The sequence below is a fragment of the Parasteatoda tepidariorum genome, chromosome 3 (assembly GCF_982258835.1).
Source record: "Parasteatoda tepidariorum strain Cologne lab strain chromosome 3, Ptep-v5.0, whole genome shotgun sequence".
In the NCBI taxonomy this organism is placed as follows: domain Eukaryota; kingdom Metazoa; phylum Arthropoda; class Arachnida; order Araneae; family Theridiidae; genus Parasteatoda; species Parasteatoda tepidariorum.
The window spans coordinates 102,939,801-102,956,759 of NC_141757.1; the positions used below are offsets into that span (position 1 = coordinate 102,939,801).

The window sequence follows — 16,959 nt, forward strand, 5'->3', positions numbered from 1 at the left end:
ACCAATACTTTTTGTGCAGCCAGTGTATTTTTGTTAAACAACTTAAAGAGAAGCAAATTTGTGGTGAGAGAAAGAAATTGGATGCAACCTTGAATTAAGTGTGGGTCCCTCATTTTAAAAGAAAGCATCTACCATCAATAATTGTAGCACAATTAACAAAAATTTTAAAGTTTTTAAGTGTTCATGTGTGTAGTACATTTGAATTATCCACTGTATTAAATAAACAATCTAATTTTTTAAAGAGGTATAGCTTAAACTTTTTTAAGATATAATTTAATCAGATATAATTTAAAGCATACTAAAGTGAGTTTGAAAACTAGATGCATTTTGCATTCCTTCTCCTTTTCTCAACAAATAAATTAGTTTTGTTCCTATCTGTAGCACAAGTGATAAAACTTTCACATATTTGCGTAGTTTTTGTTGTTTTGACCAATTTAAGATAATGCTCACATTCAAGCTTAAGAGGACGCTTTACGGCAAGAAAAACTTTACATTGCTTTTAAAATTTAAAGTATTGGAAAAAAAGGCAAACCTCAAGTAAGCCATGAAGTTTCAATTGCAGAAAAAAATTCAAAACATTAAAATGCAAGTAAATTATCTCCCATTTTGTAATCCTAAGTTGTCTTCTCATAATTTGTTTGCATTTTGATATTTTGAAGTTGTATTTTCAGCAATTGAAACTTCACAACTTACTCTAGGTTTGCCTGAACTCACTTTCTCTATACTTCAGATTACTTAGGGAGGTGAAAGTGAATTCGCGATGAAAAGTTTATCCCGTGGTATAGCGTCCTCTTATTCTCTTCTCGTGTAACTAGACTTTGCGTGTAAATAGTATAAAAAATATGCCAAAAATAATCTTTTTTTTTGGCAATGTTGAAGTAATTACTAGCAATAAAAGTTAGCTGTTTCATTTATTTCTAATCTTCAGTTTTATTTGTATCTAAGTCGGAATGATGAATTTGAATTTTCACCTCATAATAATTTTTCTTTATTCCAAAAGAACTTACAAGCGTTGAATCACCTCAACCTCTGACTGAAGAAGCAGAAGAAGAAAATTCAGTCTTTTCTCCTCCCGAAGGTGGATTCAGAAAGAGTTTTTGGCTCCTCTCCATTCCCATTTTAATTGTTTGTTACTTCACAATTCCTGACTGTAGAAGAAAAAGGTGGGAAAAATGGTTTTTTGTAACATTTCTGGCATCATGCGTTTGGATTGGTGCTTTATCTTATATACTCGTTTGGATGATAACTATAATAGGTAAACACTGATTTTCTTTCATTTCTTGTGTATCATATAATTTTTACAATATATATTAATACACTGTATACATATGTATATTAATACACTGTATACACATATATATTAATACACTGCATATTACAATGTATTAGTATAATAATTATAAATGAAATATTAGTTAAAAATTAATAATTTTAATTTTTAATACTTGTATTAGTTATAACTTATACTTGTATTAGTTATAACTTATACTTGTATTAGTTATAACTTATAATACTTATATTAGTTATAACTTATACTTGTAATAGTTAGCACTTGTTTTATTATTTATGTATTAGTTAGACTTGTATTAGTTATATTTGAAATATTTTAGTAGTTATAATCAGGGTTGGTGTAACTTAAACCATGATTAAAATCGTGATCTAAATCACTTTATTTTTTTTTTAAAAATTCATTGACTTTAAATCAACTGTAACTTTTTTTTATAAATAATTGATTAAATGTAATTAATTTAATTTTTCTAATTAAATCATTAAGTCAAAAATATTTTTATAAATATATTCTTTAGCATAAGAGGAGTCTTGTTTAAATTTGATTTCATTGATAAAGAAGATTTTATCCAAAGAAATAATGAAAGGGTAAATTATTATATTTCAGAATAGACTAATAAATAAATAAGAGACTAAACGTGGATTAGAGTAATGTCTAACTGCAAAATTATAATTTTCCACTAGCTATATTTATAATTCAAAATTATTGTAAACATAAGAAAATTTACTGGTGATAAATATGTTCTAATTATACCCATTTGGTTTCACATTTAATTGAACACTAAATACATATTAATTGCTATCTAGTGTGTAATAATATTGACGAAAAGCTTCTTCTGCCCAGAAAAACTATGTTAATGTATTCTGATCTTAACTAATTTACTCTTTGTTGAGTATCTAGCTGATGAATTGCCCCCCCCTCCACCTTTACAATTTTAGGATGTTTAGCTTGAATAAAAACAACTGTGATTTTATTTATTCATTGATTAGTTTGTAATAATTAAATAGTAATTTTTGAAAATTTCAGATGGAAATATCAGCTAATTTAGCTTTATTATTTTTTTTAAATAATAGTAAGTACTGTTAATATATTTTATCAAATGATTTGGCTGGTAAATATAAAAAAATGAAAAATATGATTTAAATAAATCCAATTTTTTGATTTTTTTAAAAAAAGTTATGAATTTTGCCTTTGTTGGTTACATTGTAGTTAGTTATAGTGGTTTATTTAAATTATTTGGAGTGGAGTATTTTCAGAGTTATTTAAAATTAATAACAAAAACTTTTGTGTTTTTTTAAAACTTATTTTATGATCATGCACATTCCATTGAGGTACAAAAATATATCTTGTACTGTTAATTTTCACCAATTAATTTTTAAATATAAATTTTTTATAATATTATTTATGACTTATTTCAGGATTATTGTAAAATTAAGGAGAAATAAAAAAAGCAATAAAAGTTTTGAAGATCCCCTTTGATTTAAATCCTGATTGAAGACCGATATTTTTGGGTGATTTATGGGCAGCATGTTTATTGATTTCAGGCTTTTTTTTTTAAAGGACTTGAGTTTAATAATTAACGGAACTAATTTTAAGTGCTGTGTAAAAATATGTGAGCATATCTTTTTAAATATCTGTTAATATTATTTAACTTTTAGTGAGTGCATTTTTATTTAAACAGAACTTTTGCTCCTTTATATGTTACACAAAAGTTAAAAAAAAACTTTTGTTCAATATTATTAAAAAAGTGGTATGCTTATTATTATTAATATTTGTTATTTGAATTTTTTGAAAGTAAAATTAAATATACTAATTTCTTTTCTGTAGGGTTTACTTTGAATATTAAAGATACTATCATGGGATTATCATTTTTGGCAGCTGGAGCTAGTATACCTGATGCTATTTCAAGTCTTTTGGTAGTACGTGATGGTATGTTTTGTTACACTTATTTTTTATGGTGTGAATAATTTTACAGAAATAAGCAAACTCTGTTGGAAACTTATTCTTTATAAAATTTTATTTCCTCAAAAAATATTCTTTATTATAATTTTACTGCACTTTATATTTTTTGTAGTAAATGAATTTAACATATTCAAATAAAAAAAGCCATATAAAGAGAGATATAATTCTCCTATCCATACTAAATAATTTTATATGCTCTAAGTAGAGGATTCTTGTTTCGTACAGTTCTTTATGACAAAATGTATTCTGTATACTGATATATTCCTTATTGTTAATAATATTTTGGTATGTTTTATCTTTTTCATAATATTAAAATTTTGCATTCTCAAATAAAGATAACGATTTTCCTATGTCTACTTAAAATTAAAGTTTTTGCTCTTACTCATATTAATAAATTTTATGTTATCTAATTAAAGGCAATTCTAATTAATGCAATTTCCTCTTACTCGTGCATGATAAATTAACTATGAGTTTTCTAATGAATGAAAATACAGTCAAACCTTGAAAATACAGTCAGACCTATAGTGAACCTTCAAGGGACCGATATTTTGTTTCACTATAACCAGGAGTTCACTATATCTGTCATGCAGGCAATTTAACTAATGGTTCCTTAAATCCTCCCTTTTATTACACATTGTTCAAATAAATGACTGTAAAATGTTATGTAGTAGCAAAAAATGCGTTATTTTTTTATTACTCTTCTTCTTGGATACAAAAATTTTTTTTTAATCTCTAGCTGATAAGTAATCTTCAACATCGGATATAGAAACACTTACCAACTCTGAGAAAATTTTTCCTGAATCTCTGTTATTCCACTTTTAAAACCTGTCTTACCTGCCATATTAGCACATAAAAGTAGTCTCATAAAATTGCTTAGCAAATTCATCGACATTTGTATAGATACTGTGAGATTGTGGTTTCTTCTAATGCTGAACCACTTCAGTAATGTTTCTTCAACATCCTTGTCATCTGCTTTTCTCAACTTCTTTCTGGCATCTAAATTTTTTTCATGAGCAGAAATTATTAACTGCCTATTTTGTCATATGTTACAAACTGCAGATTTGGATAGTTTATATTTTTTCAGCTTGATTGCATCAATTTTCAATTTTTCTGATTATGCCCATTTTATCATCAAGGAAGAACATTTTACGTTTACTGCTCGCCATAGTTAAATTTGAGAAACTTGTTTGCAGGCTTTTTTTAAACTGAACTGAGAGCAAAAAGGAGTTGAAGTGAGGGCCTTATCAACACATATTAGTGTCCAACCCTTTGACAAATAATGACTCATTCCCTCTGACGGAAAATGCATATTGATCCCACTGACACCTTACAGGTGCATCATCTGCCTGGGTTGGAAACATCTGCTTGGTTTGTTTAGGATGGGAAAGTGAGATAAAAGAAGCAAATAATAAAAATGCATATCGCTACATTCCCCTCTATGGATGGTTTTAAAAATCGGTGTATGTATTTATTTTGAAGTAGAAATTTCAAAATTATTACAAAAAAAATGAAGAAAAAAATCTGCCGAAGACAGAAAAAAGTTCATTATATCCAACTTCCTCACTTTTTTGGTTCACTATATCCACAAAATATAACATTATATGTATATGTGTATAGCAAGGCACAGGACCGAACATTTTGTTCACTCTATCCGGGAGTTCATTATAAACTGTGTTCACTATATCGAGGTTTGACTGTAGTTTATTCTTTTTTTACTATAAAATATTTAATTATGAAACATTTAGCTTTAAATGCCATTAAAATAACAGCTCTTGGCTCTCCCCTTTGTAATGAAAATGTTTTTAAATATGACTTCGAAAATTTTAAAAATTAAGATTTAAAAAAAAAGTTAATTAAAAAAAACGAATAACAAATTTAATTAAAGGTTAAAAGATTTTTGCATTGAGCAGAGAATAAATTAAAAATGAAGGAAAGTATATATTATAATTGCTGAGAGGACAGTCGGGAGTGATTTTCATGACTTAACCCATTTTGTAATAAATATATTGTCTAACTTTTTTTCTCCAATGGTTTATATATTTACAGGCTTAGGAGATATGGCTGTTTCAAATGCTGTAGGTAGCAATGTTTTTGATATCTTGCTATGCCTTGGATTGCCATGGTTCATTCAAACTGCTCTAGTGGAACCCGGATCTCATGTTCTTGTTCGAAGCAGAGGTAAGTTTATTGTTTTAAACTATAATAATTATTAAAGTTACCTAGTAACTTTTAGCAACCTTATTTTTATTTATGAAGAAAGTGAGTGTCGTATATATATTTGCCACTTGTTTAAGTTTGAGGGACAATTCCTGATAACAACTAACTTTACACTTAGTGCATACATAGTTTATTAATGTGCGTATCCCTTGCAGGGTTTATCCCTGCATTTCAGGTTTATATAGCAAGTTGATCACAGCACTTTCTAAAAAATTATCAGTCTGTTTTGATCTTCTGTTCTATTACATATTTTTAAATGTATTTTTTGTTAATAATGTATTGGTTTTAAACAAAAATTATGCCATCTTATCTATCTTTGCTGCTGAATAATTACACATTTGACTTGTAATAGGATAAATGAGTTGCACATCTTAGATGTTTCTGGACCTGGACTTTAGTAATTAAACACATGGGTAAAGTAAAATCGTAGTTGAAAAACTGCAGTTTAATTTGGTAGAATTCTCTCAAAAATATTAAACATTCCTGGTTAATGTTAAGCTATCAATTATTTTTTATAATAATTCCATTACGCTGTATGCAAGTGATAAGTGGGTATTCTATGTGTATCCATATCTCATCTTAGAAAAGAAATGAATGAGATTAAGAAATTCTTGTAGCATATTCATGATGTGACAGAGCAGAATTTTTTTCTTGCTGGGATCCTGCTTTTATTTCAAATTTGTTTCAACAGAGGGGGCTCCAAGTAGTACTTTGTGCATGAATCTTTATATTAACACACAACTATCAGGTTTAGCTAAAATTTCTGCCTGATTTTCAACATATTTTAGCACTTTATTCCTCTTAATAATGTCTGTTTAATAATGAATCCTGTACATAAATTCTTTAATATTTTGCTTACATATTAAAATAAGATTATAGTCTTAACAGTACTTTTTATAAGCCTATAATCTGTTATAGAATTATATTTTCATAATATTATTGCCTCATCTGTTTTTAATGTTTTTAGGTCTTACTTATTCTACTCTAACTCTTCTACTTACAATTGTGTTTCTTCTATTGGCAACACATTTGAATAAATGGGTATTGGACAGGAAATATGGTATAATTCTTCTTATCTGGTATGCAATATTTATGATGATAGCTATTTTTTATGAAAGCAGCTTATTTGGAAGTGATATTCTTCCAATGTGTCCAAGTGACTTTTAAGCAATGAATTTTGAAAAAAATGCTTTAATTTTTATGTGCAATTTGGTTGGCTCAAAAACCTCATTTGTCTGCAGAGTTTATGTAACTGTGCCTTATCTTGTTAATGCTTGTATGCATTATTGCATAAATTTTCATTTCATTTTCTGCCAAATTGTATCTTTATGTCATTTTATTGATGATAGTTGAAATTCTATTAATACTTATTAAATCATGCATTATTCTTCAAAAGTTTATATCGAACGTGTTTTCTATTACAAAATATTTTTTGCATTATAAAGTAATTTTCTTCAAACACAGTATGTGCTAAAATGATTTAATATGTTTTTTCTCTAAAATTCTGAACAAAAATGTCAATATTTATTAAGAGTTAATATTTTTTGAGATCATTCAGGATTGAAATTGAGCTAAGTGTGTTTTGCTGAGCTAAGTTGTGTTTGCTAAGGTGTGTTTTTGAAATATGTCATTAGATATTTTGTTGGAATTTTTATGTTTTTCAAATTTTTAAATAAGAATCCCATTGAGCATAACCCAGAATTAAATAGTTTCTAAATGAGTTGAGAATAAAGATTATGTGTTATAGGGTTTCATGGTTTTAATTTTTTCTAAACATATAGTACATATATTGTAATATTGTATATAGTGGTGTAGTAAAAAAGTTAATTTTAATTTAGAAATTCTGACCGAAAATGTATTGAATAGTTAACTAATTTTTTTGCAAATAATCTTAAGTAACATATAATTTAACTGTACACAATTAATAATGTTTTTGTAATAAGAGATTTATGTTATTTGAAGCATAATTTTTCAAATTTAACCCTCAATTTTTCGAAACATCTGGGTAAGTTGTACAGAATTTTTAGCACAATACCATTTAAAAATATTAGAAAAATCTGTTTGTCACGCAGAAAAGCAACCAAGAAAAAATTTTGTCAAATGCTCAGAGTATAAAAAACCTCACTCATGCATACTTTCTGTCTGAACTACAGTTTTTATGTTGTGTTATGTAATTATTTGTATTGCTTTTTTACTTAAAATGTTTTTGGAATGTTAAAGAAAGGTGAAATAATGAATTTTTTATGAAATCTGACCTGGTACATTTTTTAATGAAATCTAATATTTGAAACGTTAAGTGATTTTTAATTGGCGCATCATATATTTTTATTATGTTTTAAAATATTACTGCTCAACATCTCAAATACCATCTATTTAGTCATGCTCTTTGAGAATTTTATGTAAAAAGTTGAAACGAGCGACCTAGCCAAATTTGAGTCCTTTTGAAATGGTTATATTTTCGATAATTGTTGGCATCTTCGCATTTTTTATTTATAACTTTGCTGACATTATTTTCAATCATTGTATTTTCTATAAAATTTATGACATCTAGTAATCACTTACTTCCCTAAATATTGATTCTAGTGTTTATATACTTTTTTACAAATCTCTACAATATTTTGTAAATTTATTTAATATTGCATTAAGGGGCTTGTGTGAATCAAAAAGTTATGCAATTATGTGCAAATTCTATCACAATTATATGCAATATTTTTAATAACATGATGTAATAACTAGTTTTTGCAAATGATTGCTCATTTTTATTATCTTAATGTGCGATTTCTTAAAATAAATATGAATATTTAAAATGAGTTTTTTTTAAATTATTGAACGATATCCACAGCTTAACTCTTTCACTATTATTACCTTACTGCTAGATTTCTTACAATAATTACAAATGCCATTATTTTGGTGTAGTATTAATTACATTATTGTATGAAATTCTCAATTTTACATCCATCATTATTGTCCTTACAATTTTTTTTAAAATTTCCATTTGGAATTTGTCTTTATTATTATTATTTTTTTTAATTGTTCTTGCATATTCCTTATAAATATTTGTATATTTTGCTTTAGTTTCTGCTAATTAAGTTAATATTAAAATATTTTTGCAGTTGTAAACTTTTTTAAAATTTTAATTTAGACTGTTAAAACTGTATAGTTGTTAAAACTGTATCCAGACTAAGTTTAAAACTGTATACCTAGTTGTTTTTAAATTTTCTCATAAAAATTATAAATAATATTTCTAGTTTTGCTTAGATATTTAATAAACATGTATTTGTTTTGAATTTTTCTTTCTTAAAGTCTTTTTAGAACTTCTCATTTTTATAAAATGTTTTCGAATCATATATATTTAAAATAGTTTTTAAATGCAAACAGTATTCCTAATTTTGAAGAGAACTGGCATTTGTTTCAAGAAAATAGTCTAAGCTTGAGATTGTTGAAGCTTTATGTATTTAATTTTAGGAAAATTTTGAATGGCTATTTCATGGTGCGTAGCGTTTTTAAAAAGTGCTTAAAGGTGCTTATTTTTGATTTTCATAATTTAAAAGCCCTTAAAGGTGCTTTTTTCATTGGGTGTTTTTTAAAAGGGCTTAATTTTCCTTTTTTGAAAATGAAATTTGCGTGCTTTTCACATTGTTCTATTCAACATCTTCACAATTCATTCAACCACAATCCATTTTGGAGTACCATCGGTCCATAGCGTATGAACGCGTCAATCATTTTACATGCTTGATGAAATATTTGCGAGTCAGTATGTGTGTCCACTGAGCTGAGTTTGGTGAGATTCTGGCCCTCTCATGTGCAACTCTGCTTCATTTTGCAAGATATTCTCCATTTCGGACTTCATTTTCCACCCTCTGATATCGAACCGAAAAACCTCTTGATCATTTTATAATGGCTTATATAATCAAGCAAAGAGTTTTTTTTGTCATAAACTAGTTATTTTATGTTGATCATGTAAAGTCTTTTGAAAATTATTTTGTTAATGTATATAATGCTTAAAAAGTACTTTGAAGGTGCTTATTTTTTGTTGAAAGATTTGGCTTTGCACCCTGTATTTTGGTAGTAAGATTTAACTTTAAACTGTTTATTTTTTTTTTGAATACATAAAATTTTTATTTTTTTAAAATTATTTTCCAAATGCTTTTAAATTATTTCAAGAACAGTCATTAAAATTAGCAGGTGAAAATTTTTTGCCTGTTCAATTGTTAAAGAAGGCAGCTTTGAGGAAACTACAATGAACTTAGTATTAAGAATTAGGTTATTAAATAACATGCTGTCTGTTGGCTAACAGACAGTTGCAGAAATGTTAACTCTCTGGTTATTGCACAAGGGATAATGTTTTTTCCCCTATACACTGTTTCTCTATCTTATAAACTGAGGTAACTGGTTTTGCTATTCAGAGATGAAACAGGTATGACTTTCTACAACTAAAACTGCTAAGTTTCAAAACAGGCATACAGAACAAAAATTTGTTTAAAAAAACTATTTTTGTAAAATATTTTAATTAAAATTTTTTTCTTCTCTTTTTTTAATATCATCACTATTTAAATTTTTTTTTTAAAAATTTGAAGAATAAATCGTGTTGCAAAAATTTATGTATTATGTATGAATTCCATCATTCAACATAGAATGCCTTTAATGGACTAGCAAAGTATGAAACGATCTATATTTCACACTTTGCCTCCACATATATAATTAGTAATGAAAAGGCTACTGGCATTATTTAAAATGGCTTGGAAAAGTATATAATAAATCTTATATATTAACACCAGACATTCTGGACAATGACTAAACATTCTATAGATTGCCAGTATTCCATACATTGACTTACAGGCATACTATGGAATGACTAGGCTGGGCATATAATAATTCTCATACTTTATACTTTGCTTAAAGATATACTTAATAATGCTATGCTATGACAAGGCATTCTAAAGAATGCCAACATTTTATATATTCATATAATGTTTTGCAGGTATTCTAAAAAAATGACAAGGCAGACTGTAGTATACAGTTTTAAGTTTCATGCTTTGTCTAAAAACGATTAATATTCTTTGCAATGACTAGACTTTTTATGGAATGCCAGTATATCTTGCATTGACGTTAATCATATTCACTAATTATGACTAGGCTTGAATTCTTAAAATATATGCATTTAAAAAAAATTAGATAATTAGTGAAAGGTTTTTTTGAATGTTTTATTTTATTTGTCATTTTATTTATCATTTATTTAATATTAGTGAGAGTATAGATTCATTTACTGTTGGCACATCTTTGACAACAATGTAATGATAATGATTTCATAAATTATGTTATTGCATGCAAGTTTTTCATGTGTTTAAAAATAATATTGTCCCAAGAATTACAAAAAATCATTGTCTTTTTCTGTTTTAAATCTAAATTTATCATGAGTTGATGTGAGAAAGGGTATTTATTTATCTATTTTTATTGTTTTTGTTAAAATCCATACTAAAAGTTTATTTTTATTTTCATTTTTAGAAATAATAAAATCTTTCTTTTTTTGTGAAATAAATATATATATATATATAAATAAATATGAAATGTTCTGTTTTTTTTCTTGTTTCATTTTATAAACCTCTTTTTTATTAAGTTTTTTATTAAAATATGATGCAATAGTTAGATAATGACTGTAATTAGATGATTGGATGTATTTACACTACATGAAATGAGTATATATTGTAGATAAAATAAGGAATAGTGTATTACTTTCTATGATAACTATTGTGATTATGTTTCTTATGTGTTAAAAAGATGTTTTTATTTGTAATTAAATACAGTTGACTCATTAAAAATTTATTTATTTTTTCATTAGTTGATCTTAAAGATTTCTTAATCTATGTTTAATATGATAAACTTTTAATAATTCTAAGACAATCATATATTCTTTATAATATATCTAAAATGGAAATTTCTCGTGTATTTCTGAAATTGTCTTTTATAGGTTGTTCCTGTGCTATAAACTAAAAGTATATTTTGATTGTAATGTGCAATTATAGTTACTTAAGCCACTTTTCAAGTTAAGACATTCAATTTAGAGGTAATAAATTGTTGTAGGATTTCAGTTTGTAGATAAAATAACTGCATATTTGTAAAACATTATATGTTTTACTAGTATGGAAAATTTCTAAAGCCTAATAATAAAACGTTAACACAGATGTGATTCCAGTGTCTCTTTTATATATTTTTTCTGACATTCTAATTACAGACAAAAACTTATTTGGGTATTTTTTAATTAAAAAAAAACATATTAAATCTGTTTGATTATCAAAATTATATTTGTACCAAAATGTAAAATCCAAAAAAGTAGTTTTAAATTTTTTTCATTCTTATTCAAAAATTTATCAATTGATTGATCAAATTATCAATTGATTTTGTAAAATAGAGAAATTTTATTGTTGCATAATTGTTTCGCTTAAATCTAAATAACTGCAAATAAGTGCATATTCGGAAGATTTTTTTGAACCTAGCTGTGTTTTTAAAACTTTACTTTTAACACAGAAAAGACACTGGTGTTTCATGCTGTATTTCATAACCATAAATTATTAAAATGCTAAACATAATAATTTTCATTTATTTTGACCTAATATAAAACAAAATAATAAAGCATGTAAAATATATTTAATAGAAACTCTACCTCAAAGGGCTAAACAAGTGGGTCTAAGTTACCCTACAATTGACAGCAATAAGAGTTTAATGTTTGGTGACGAGGTAACAAATCTCTAAAATAAATGTACACTTATTTAGCACCTATAATTGAAGCCGAGAAAGTTCTTTTATTTAACATTTTTGTCTTCTGAAGTTTAAGTAATAAGTTTATGCAAAAACCTTATTTATCTTTCTAATTTATGTGATTGCATTAGTTGAAAACTATTCTGTTTCGATTATTTAGAGTTAAAACAAAGTCATGCATTTTTTAGAAACAATAAACTTTTTGCCTGTTATGTATTTTATCGATTACAACATTATAGACTAACAAAAATACAAAAAAAATTGTTAGGTCAAATTAAAAAGTGTTTAATATTTAACTTATTAAAAAATGTAAAGTTAAATAGAAATATAATCAGTTTTGTATACCAACCATAAAAGGATCGATTGAGGTTATGTTTAAAAGTGGTTATAGGTAGCGTTAAAAATATGTAATTTATGAGGTGTTTTAAGTTCTCTGAAAGTATATCAAACGAGAGTAAAGATTTATAAACTTATTTAAACATACATAATTTAACACTAAATATAACCATATTTACACATTAAATAAAAAGTTATTAACACATTAAACATAAACTAATTAAAATAGAGATCTAAAACATTTGTGAAACAAACTTACGGTATGAAATTGAACATTCTAAATCTAAACAATATCGCTTAAATCAGCATCTAAATTTGACTCTGCAAAAGTGCCTTAAGTTACCCCAGTGGCTTAAGTAACAAAGAATGAAGGTGCTTTTTTAAAGTTAATTAAATGTGCTCCTTCGTGTAAGATGTTGTAATAGTGCTTTAAAAGCTTACATGTTCTTAAGAATATTAAACTTTTTGAATTATGGATAGATTGATTTAGATGTACGTATTTAGCTGTTATTTGTTGATTTGCTATCTGCGATTGCTTGATTGTTAATTTTCATTGAAATTTTTTTTTTTATAAAGAGCTGTAATCTAACGTTCAAATTAATTAAAAATGTGCGTTATTGAACAGCGTATTGTACATGAGAAATTAAAACTATCTTGACAAAGCCCATATTGTTTTAAAGTTTAACATAAAATAAAAGTCTTTTATAACTCAATAATTGTTTGTTAAAGTTTACAAAACTTTTATGTATTTTTTAAAATATTGCTTTAAATGCTTACATGTATCATGCTTATATTGGAGAGAGAGATTTCTAGAATCACGGATAGATCAATTTAGATATATGCATATAGCTGTTATTTGCTGACTCGCTATCTATGAATTCTTCATTGTGCTTTTTCCTCGCATATTTTGACTGAAATTTTTATAATATATGAAAAGCTGTGGCCTAACATTTAAGTCAATGAAAAATGTGCACAGAAAACTGATACAGACTTGACAAAGCCCATACTGTTTTAAGTTTTGTCTTATAATATAGTTTGTTTTGTTGCTCATTAATTGTCATGGTCATAAAACATATTTAAATTTTTTAAAATATTTTAGAAACAGATATATATTCCATTTTCAAAAATCCTGTTTTGAATTCTGTAGTTCTAAGCAAAAACAACTGCAAGTAAGCGTTTCGAAATTTTTCCTCATTGGCATGACAGCCCCAAGTATGCCAAATAAATAAATTTAAATCTGATTAGCATTTTTGAAAAAAAAAATGTTTTGAGCTTTTTTTTCCAGAAGAACACTACTGTGAAAGAAGTCATAAATTGCACATTAATATCGAATTAATTATGTTTTCAACAGCTATTAAAAATTGACTTAATTAACTATTTAAATGAATTTTGCTTAAGTCCACATGTGTTGATGATAGACCATAAAATAAATAAATTAGCTTGGCACATTAAGTTCTAAATAATATTAAATGTAAGTTTTTTCAGTCCTAAATTTATTTGACAAAATAAAATTCTATAAATAATTTATTTTGGTGCGTCTTCGTTTGAAATTAATATTTCTGTTTTAAAAATGGATATTAAAAGTATTATGGATGGTATAGAGCTGTGGCTACCTACTGGCGGCCCGCAAAGCCTTTTTTTGTGGCCCGCAAGCTGCAAACATTAGTTGTCATTTTTTTGCTGACAATTTTCGTAAAAGATCTATATTGGTTCAAAATACTTTTCTTTCTTTAAAAAAACTCTAATTTCTTCGTTTCTGTGAAATTTAACATACCAACGATGCAAATAAAAAATTTTCTCAAGTTTTGCATCCAAGAAAATATTTGTTCAAATACAAAAATAATCGTGTACGTTGCTCTTTTTTTTTTTTTTTTTTTTTTTTTTTTTTTTGTATTTTGTGATTATATATGCATGTGTGTGTCAGAAATTTTCTCGAAGAAATTCTCCAATTTAACTTTTTGAAACCACTCATTTCGGACGAAATTATTTACATTTGTAAATTTTGTTGCCAGAATTTTTTAATATGCAATTAAATAATTTTAAAAATCTACTTCTAATTTAAATTGTCATTCAATACTTTTGTTTTGTACAATTTGATAAAAATCTGATAGTAATATTTAATATTTCTTCAAACATAAAAGAGTCCTATATAAAATTTTAATAAAGTAGCAGCCCGCCATTTGACTGGTGTTTTTAATTTGCAGCCCCCGGCTTCACGTAAGTTGGAAATCCCTGGTATTGAGGGATCTTTGTCATGAATATTTTTACAATTTTTGGAATCCATGCTTCTAGAATGCTTGTCAAAAATGATGTTAGGAAAGTACCCACATTAAGGGTCGCTAACTCATATTTAAGCAAGGAAAAAAAATACTATCAAAATCATTTGAATCACAAGTGAGGAAGGTGGCATTAAATCCAGTTTGACTACCTCATGCCACTTGGAGTCTGTTCTCATAGTATTTGCTTTTTAGATCCTCTCCATTTGTTTCGTTGTTCAAATAGGTTTTGTATTTTCAATCCTACCTTCCTCAGTAGTGATTCAAAAAATTTTAATGTTTTATTATTATTAATTTATTATCCCTTATTTTAATGCGCTTTTGACTTTACTTTTGACGAGGATACTAAAATTATACGTTAAGAACAGGCTATTATAGGACAACCTGAATTTTTTTTATAGAGAAATATGCTTGCTTTAAGAAATTCTTACTGTGATTTAATATAAATTTTTATTCAATTTAATTTTGACCTTTCCTTTAAAACATAGTCATCACTTTTCTGCACAGTTAGCAAATGTATGAGAGTCAAAATTTTTACTTATATTAGGAAAAGTTTCCCTATTATTATTTTTTTTACTTTGTCTGTTATTTTATCAGATAGCAATTTAACTTCCTGTAAGCTTCAGTGATATTTTTTTATTATTTATCAATTATATACTATATAAATTTTGTTTGTATTATTTTGAAATCTTGTCAAAACATTTTTTAGTTTTTTTTTTTGAACATTGTATGTTATAATTGTTTTTATTCTTTTGTAATTTTTTTTTGTTCTTTATTGTATATAACTCATTAGTTACATTCCAAATAAAGATACATATATTTCTTACTTGTTTGTTCTTTCAAAATATATATCGGGTATTTCACAAGCACCATTCTTTATAATATTCCTTGTTAAAAATGCGAAAAGAAAATATGTACATATTAGCAGCCAAAAAATGTTTGAATTACGGAAAAATAAAAAAGTTATTAAAACTTGAAACGAAGAAGGTGGATTAAAAATATCAAAATCAGTTTATTGCTTGAGACTACTAGGAGCTGTTTCTCATTAACTATTCAACATCCTTTCTGTTTTCTTCGCCAATGAAACAGATTTTGATGTTCTTTAACTCGTCTTTTTCGTTTATGATTCCTCAAATTTTGATAACGTTTTTCTTTTTCTTCTTACTTTATATTAATTTGCAACTTCTAATGTAAGCAATTTTCAAAAAATATACTTTAAGGTCAGGTTGGTCAGGTTTTATCTGATGGATACAACCTGAAGAAGGCTAATCGGAAGATACACCCCCAAAATACCAATCAGAATGTACAGTCCGTAAAAAAAAAGAAAAAAAAAAGAAAAAAAGATATCACCCTGAATAACTTTTGTTCTAATCATCAGATTATTACAAACTAAGTGTCAATCTTAATGGTTCCTTGGGATGACCTCAAATATGCTAATTAATTAGTGCTAACTATTAATTAAGTTACGAAATCAGACACAAAAGCGTACTTTCTCTGAATAAACATTTATTGTTTTTGCATATTTGGTATCCTGACCCTTGAAATAGGGGGGGGGGGGTAGACAAAATTTCGAGAAATTTGGGTAAAGTCGCCACCGCAATTGAATATTTTAAGATAACCCATAGTCTGATTCAAGAGAGGAAAACTTAATTTTACTCGGTTGCTAAGCAACTAATTTTAGACTATAAAAAAATTGAAATAATGTTCGATGATTGCTCGGAGATTTTTAGTTAATAACAGTTAATAGAAAATTTACTCGAAGTTTCTGGGCAATTGACAATTCTTAAGCTGATTTCTGCCCAAAAAGCAACGATTTTTATTTCTTTTTAATCTCTATTGAAAAGAAAATATGAATCAATTTATCAATTATTTATGATTTTCTAAGCTTTTTGAATCTGAATACATGAACTTTTTATCTGAATTTATTTGGGTTTTTGATGTTATTTTTACTTTATTTATGCGAGGATTACAAACTAAAATCAAATTTTCATAGCTTATTATAACTATATGCAAAATTTTAGGGATAATCATTTTTACAGTTTTAATCTAGTCTTCTAGGCAAGAAAGGTTGAAGAAAGAAGAAAAAAAAAGGGCCTAAAAAATAAAATGTCGATTGTATAGTAA

The 16,959-nt window shown here is 26.3% G+C and overlaps 1 protein-coding gene across 5 annotated transcripts in view; it reads left to right on the forward strand.

Annotated features, from left to right (window-relative positions):
• The window catches only part of LOC107438788 (putative sodium/potassium/calcium exchanger CG1090), a 47,883-nt gene extending 39,129 nt beyond the window's left edge, over positions 1 to 8,754 (forward strand). For all 5 annotated transcript variants that reach the window (XM_016051165.3, XM_016051167.5, XM_043044887.2 and 2 more), the window contains exons 8-11: positions 1,001 to 1,255; positions 3,116 to 3,217; positions 5,297 to 5,428; positions 6,435 to 8,754. In XM_016051165.3, coding sequence (XP_015906651.1) covers positions 1,001 to 1,255; positions 3,116 to 3,217; positions 5,297 to 5,428; positions 6,435 to 6,634 — 689 coding nt within the window. In that variant the 3' untranslated portion in view covers positions 6,635 to 8,754. The remainder of the gene's footprint in view (positions 1 to 1,000; positions 1,256 to 3,115; positions 3,218 to 5,296; positions 5,429 to 6,434) is intronic.
• Positions 8,755 to 16,959: the final 8,205 nt, after the last annotated feature.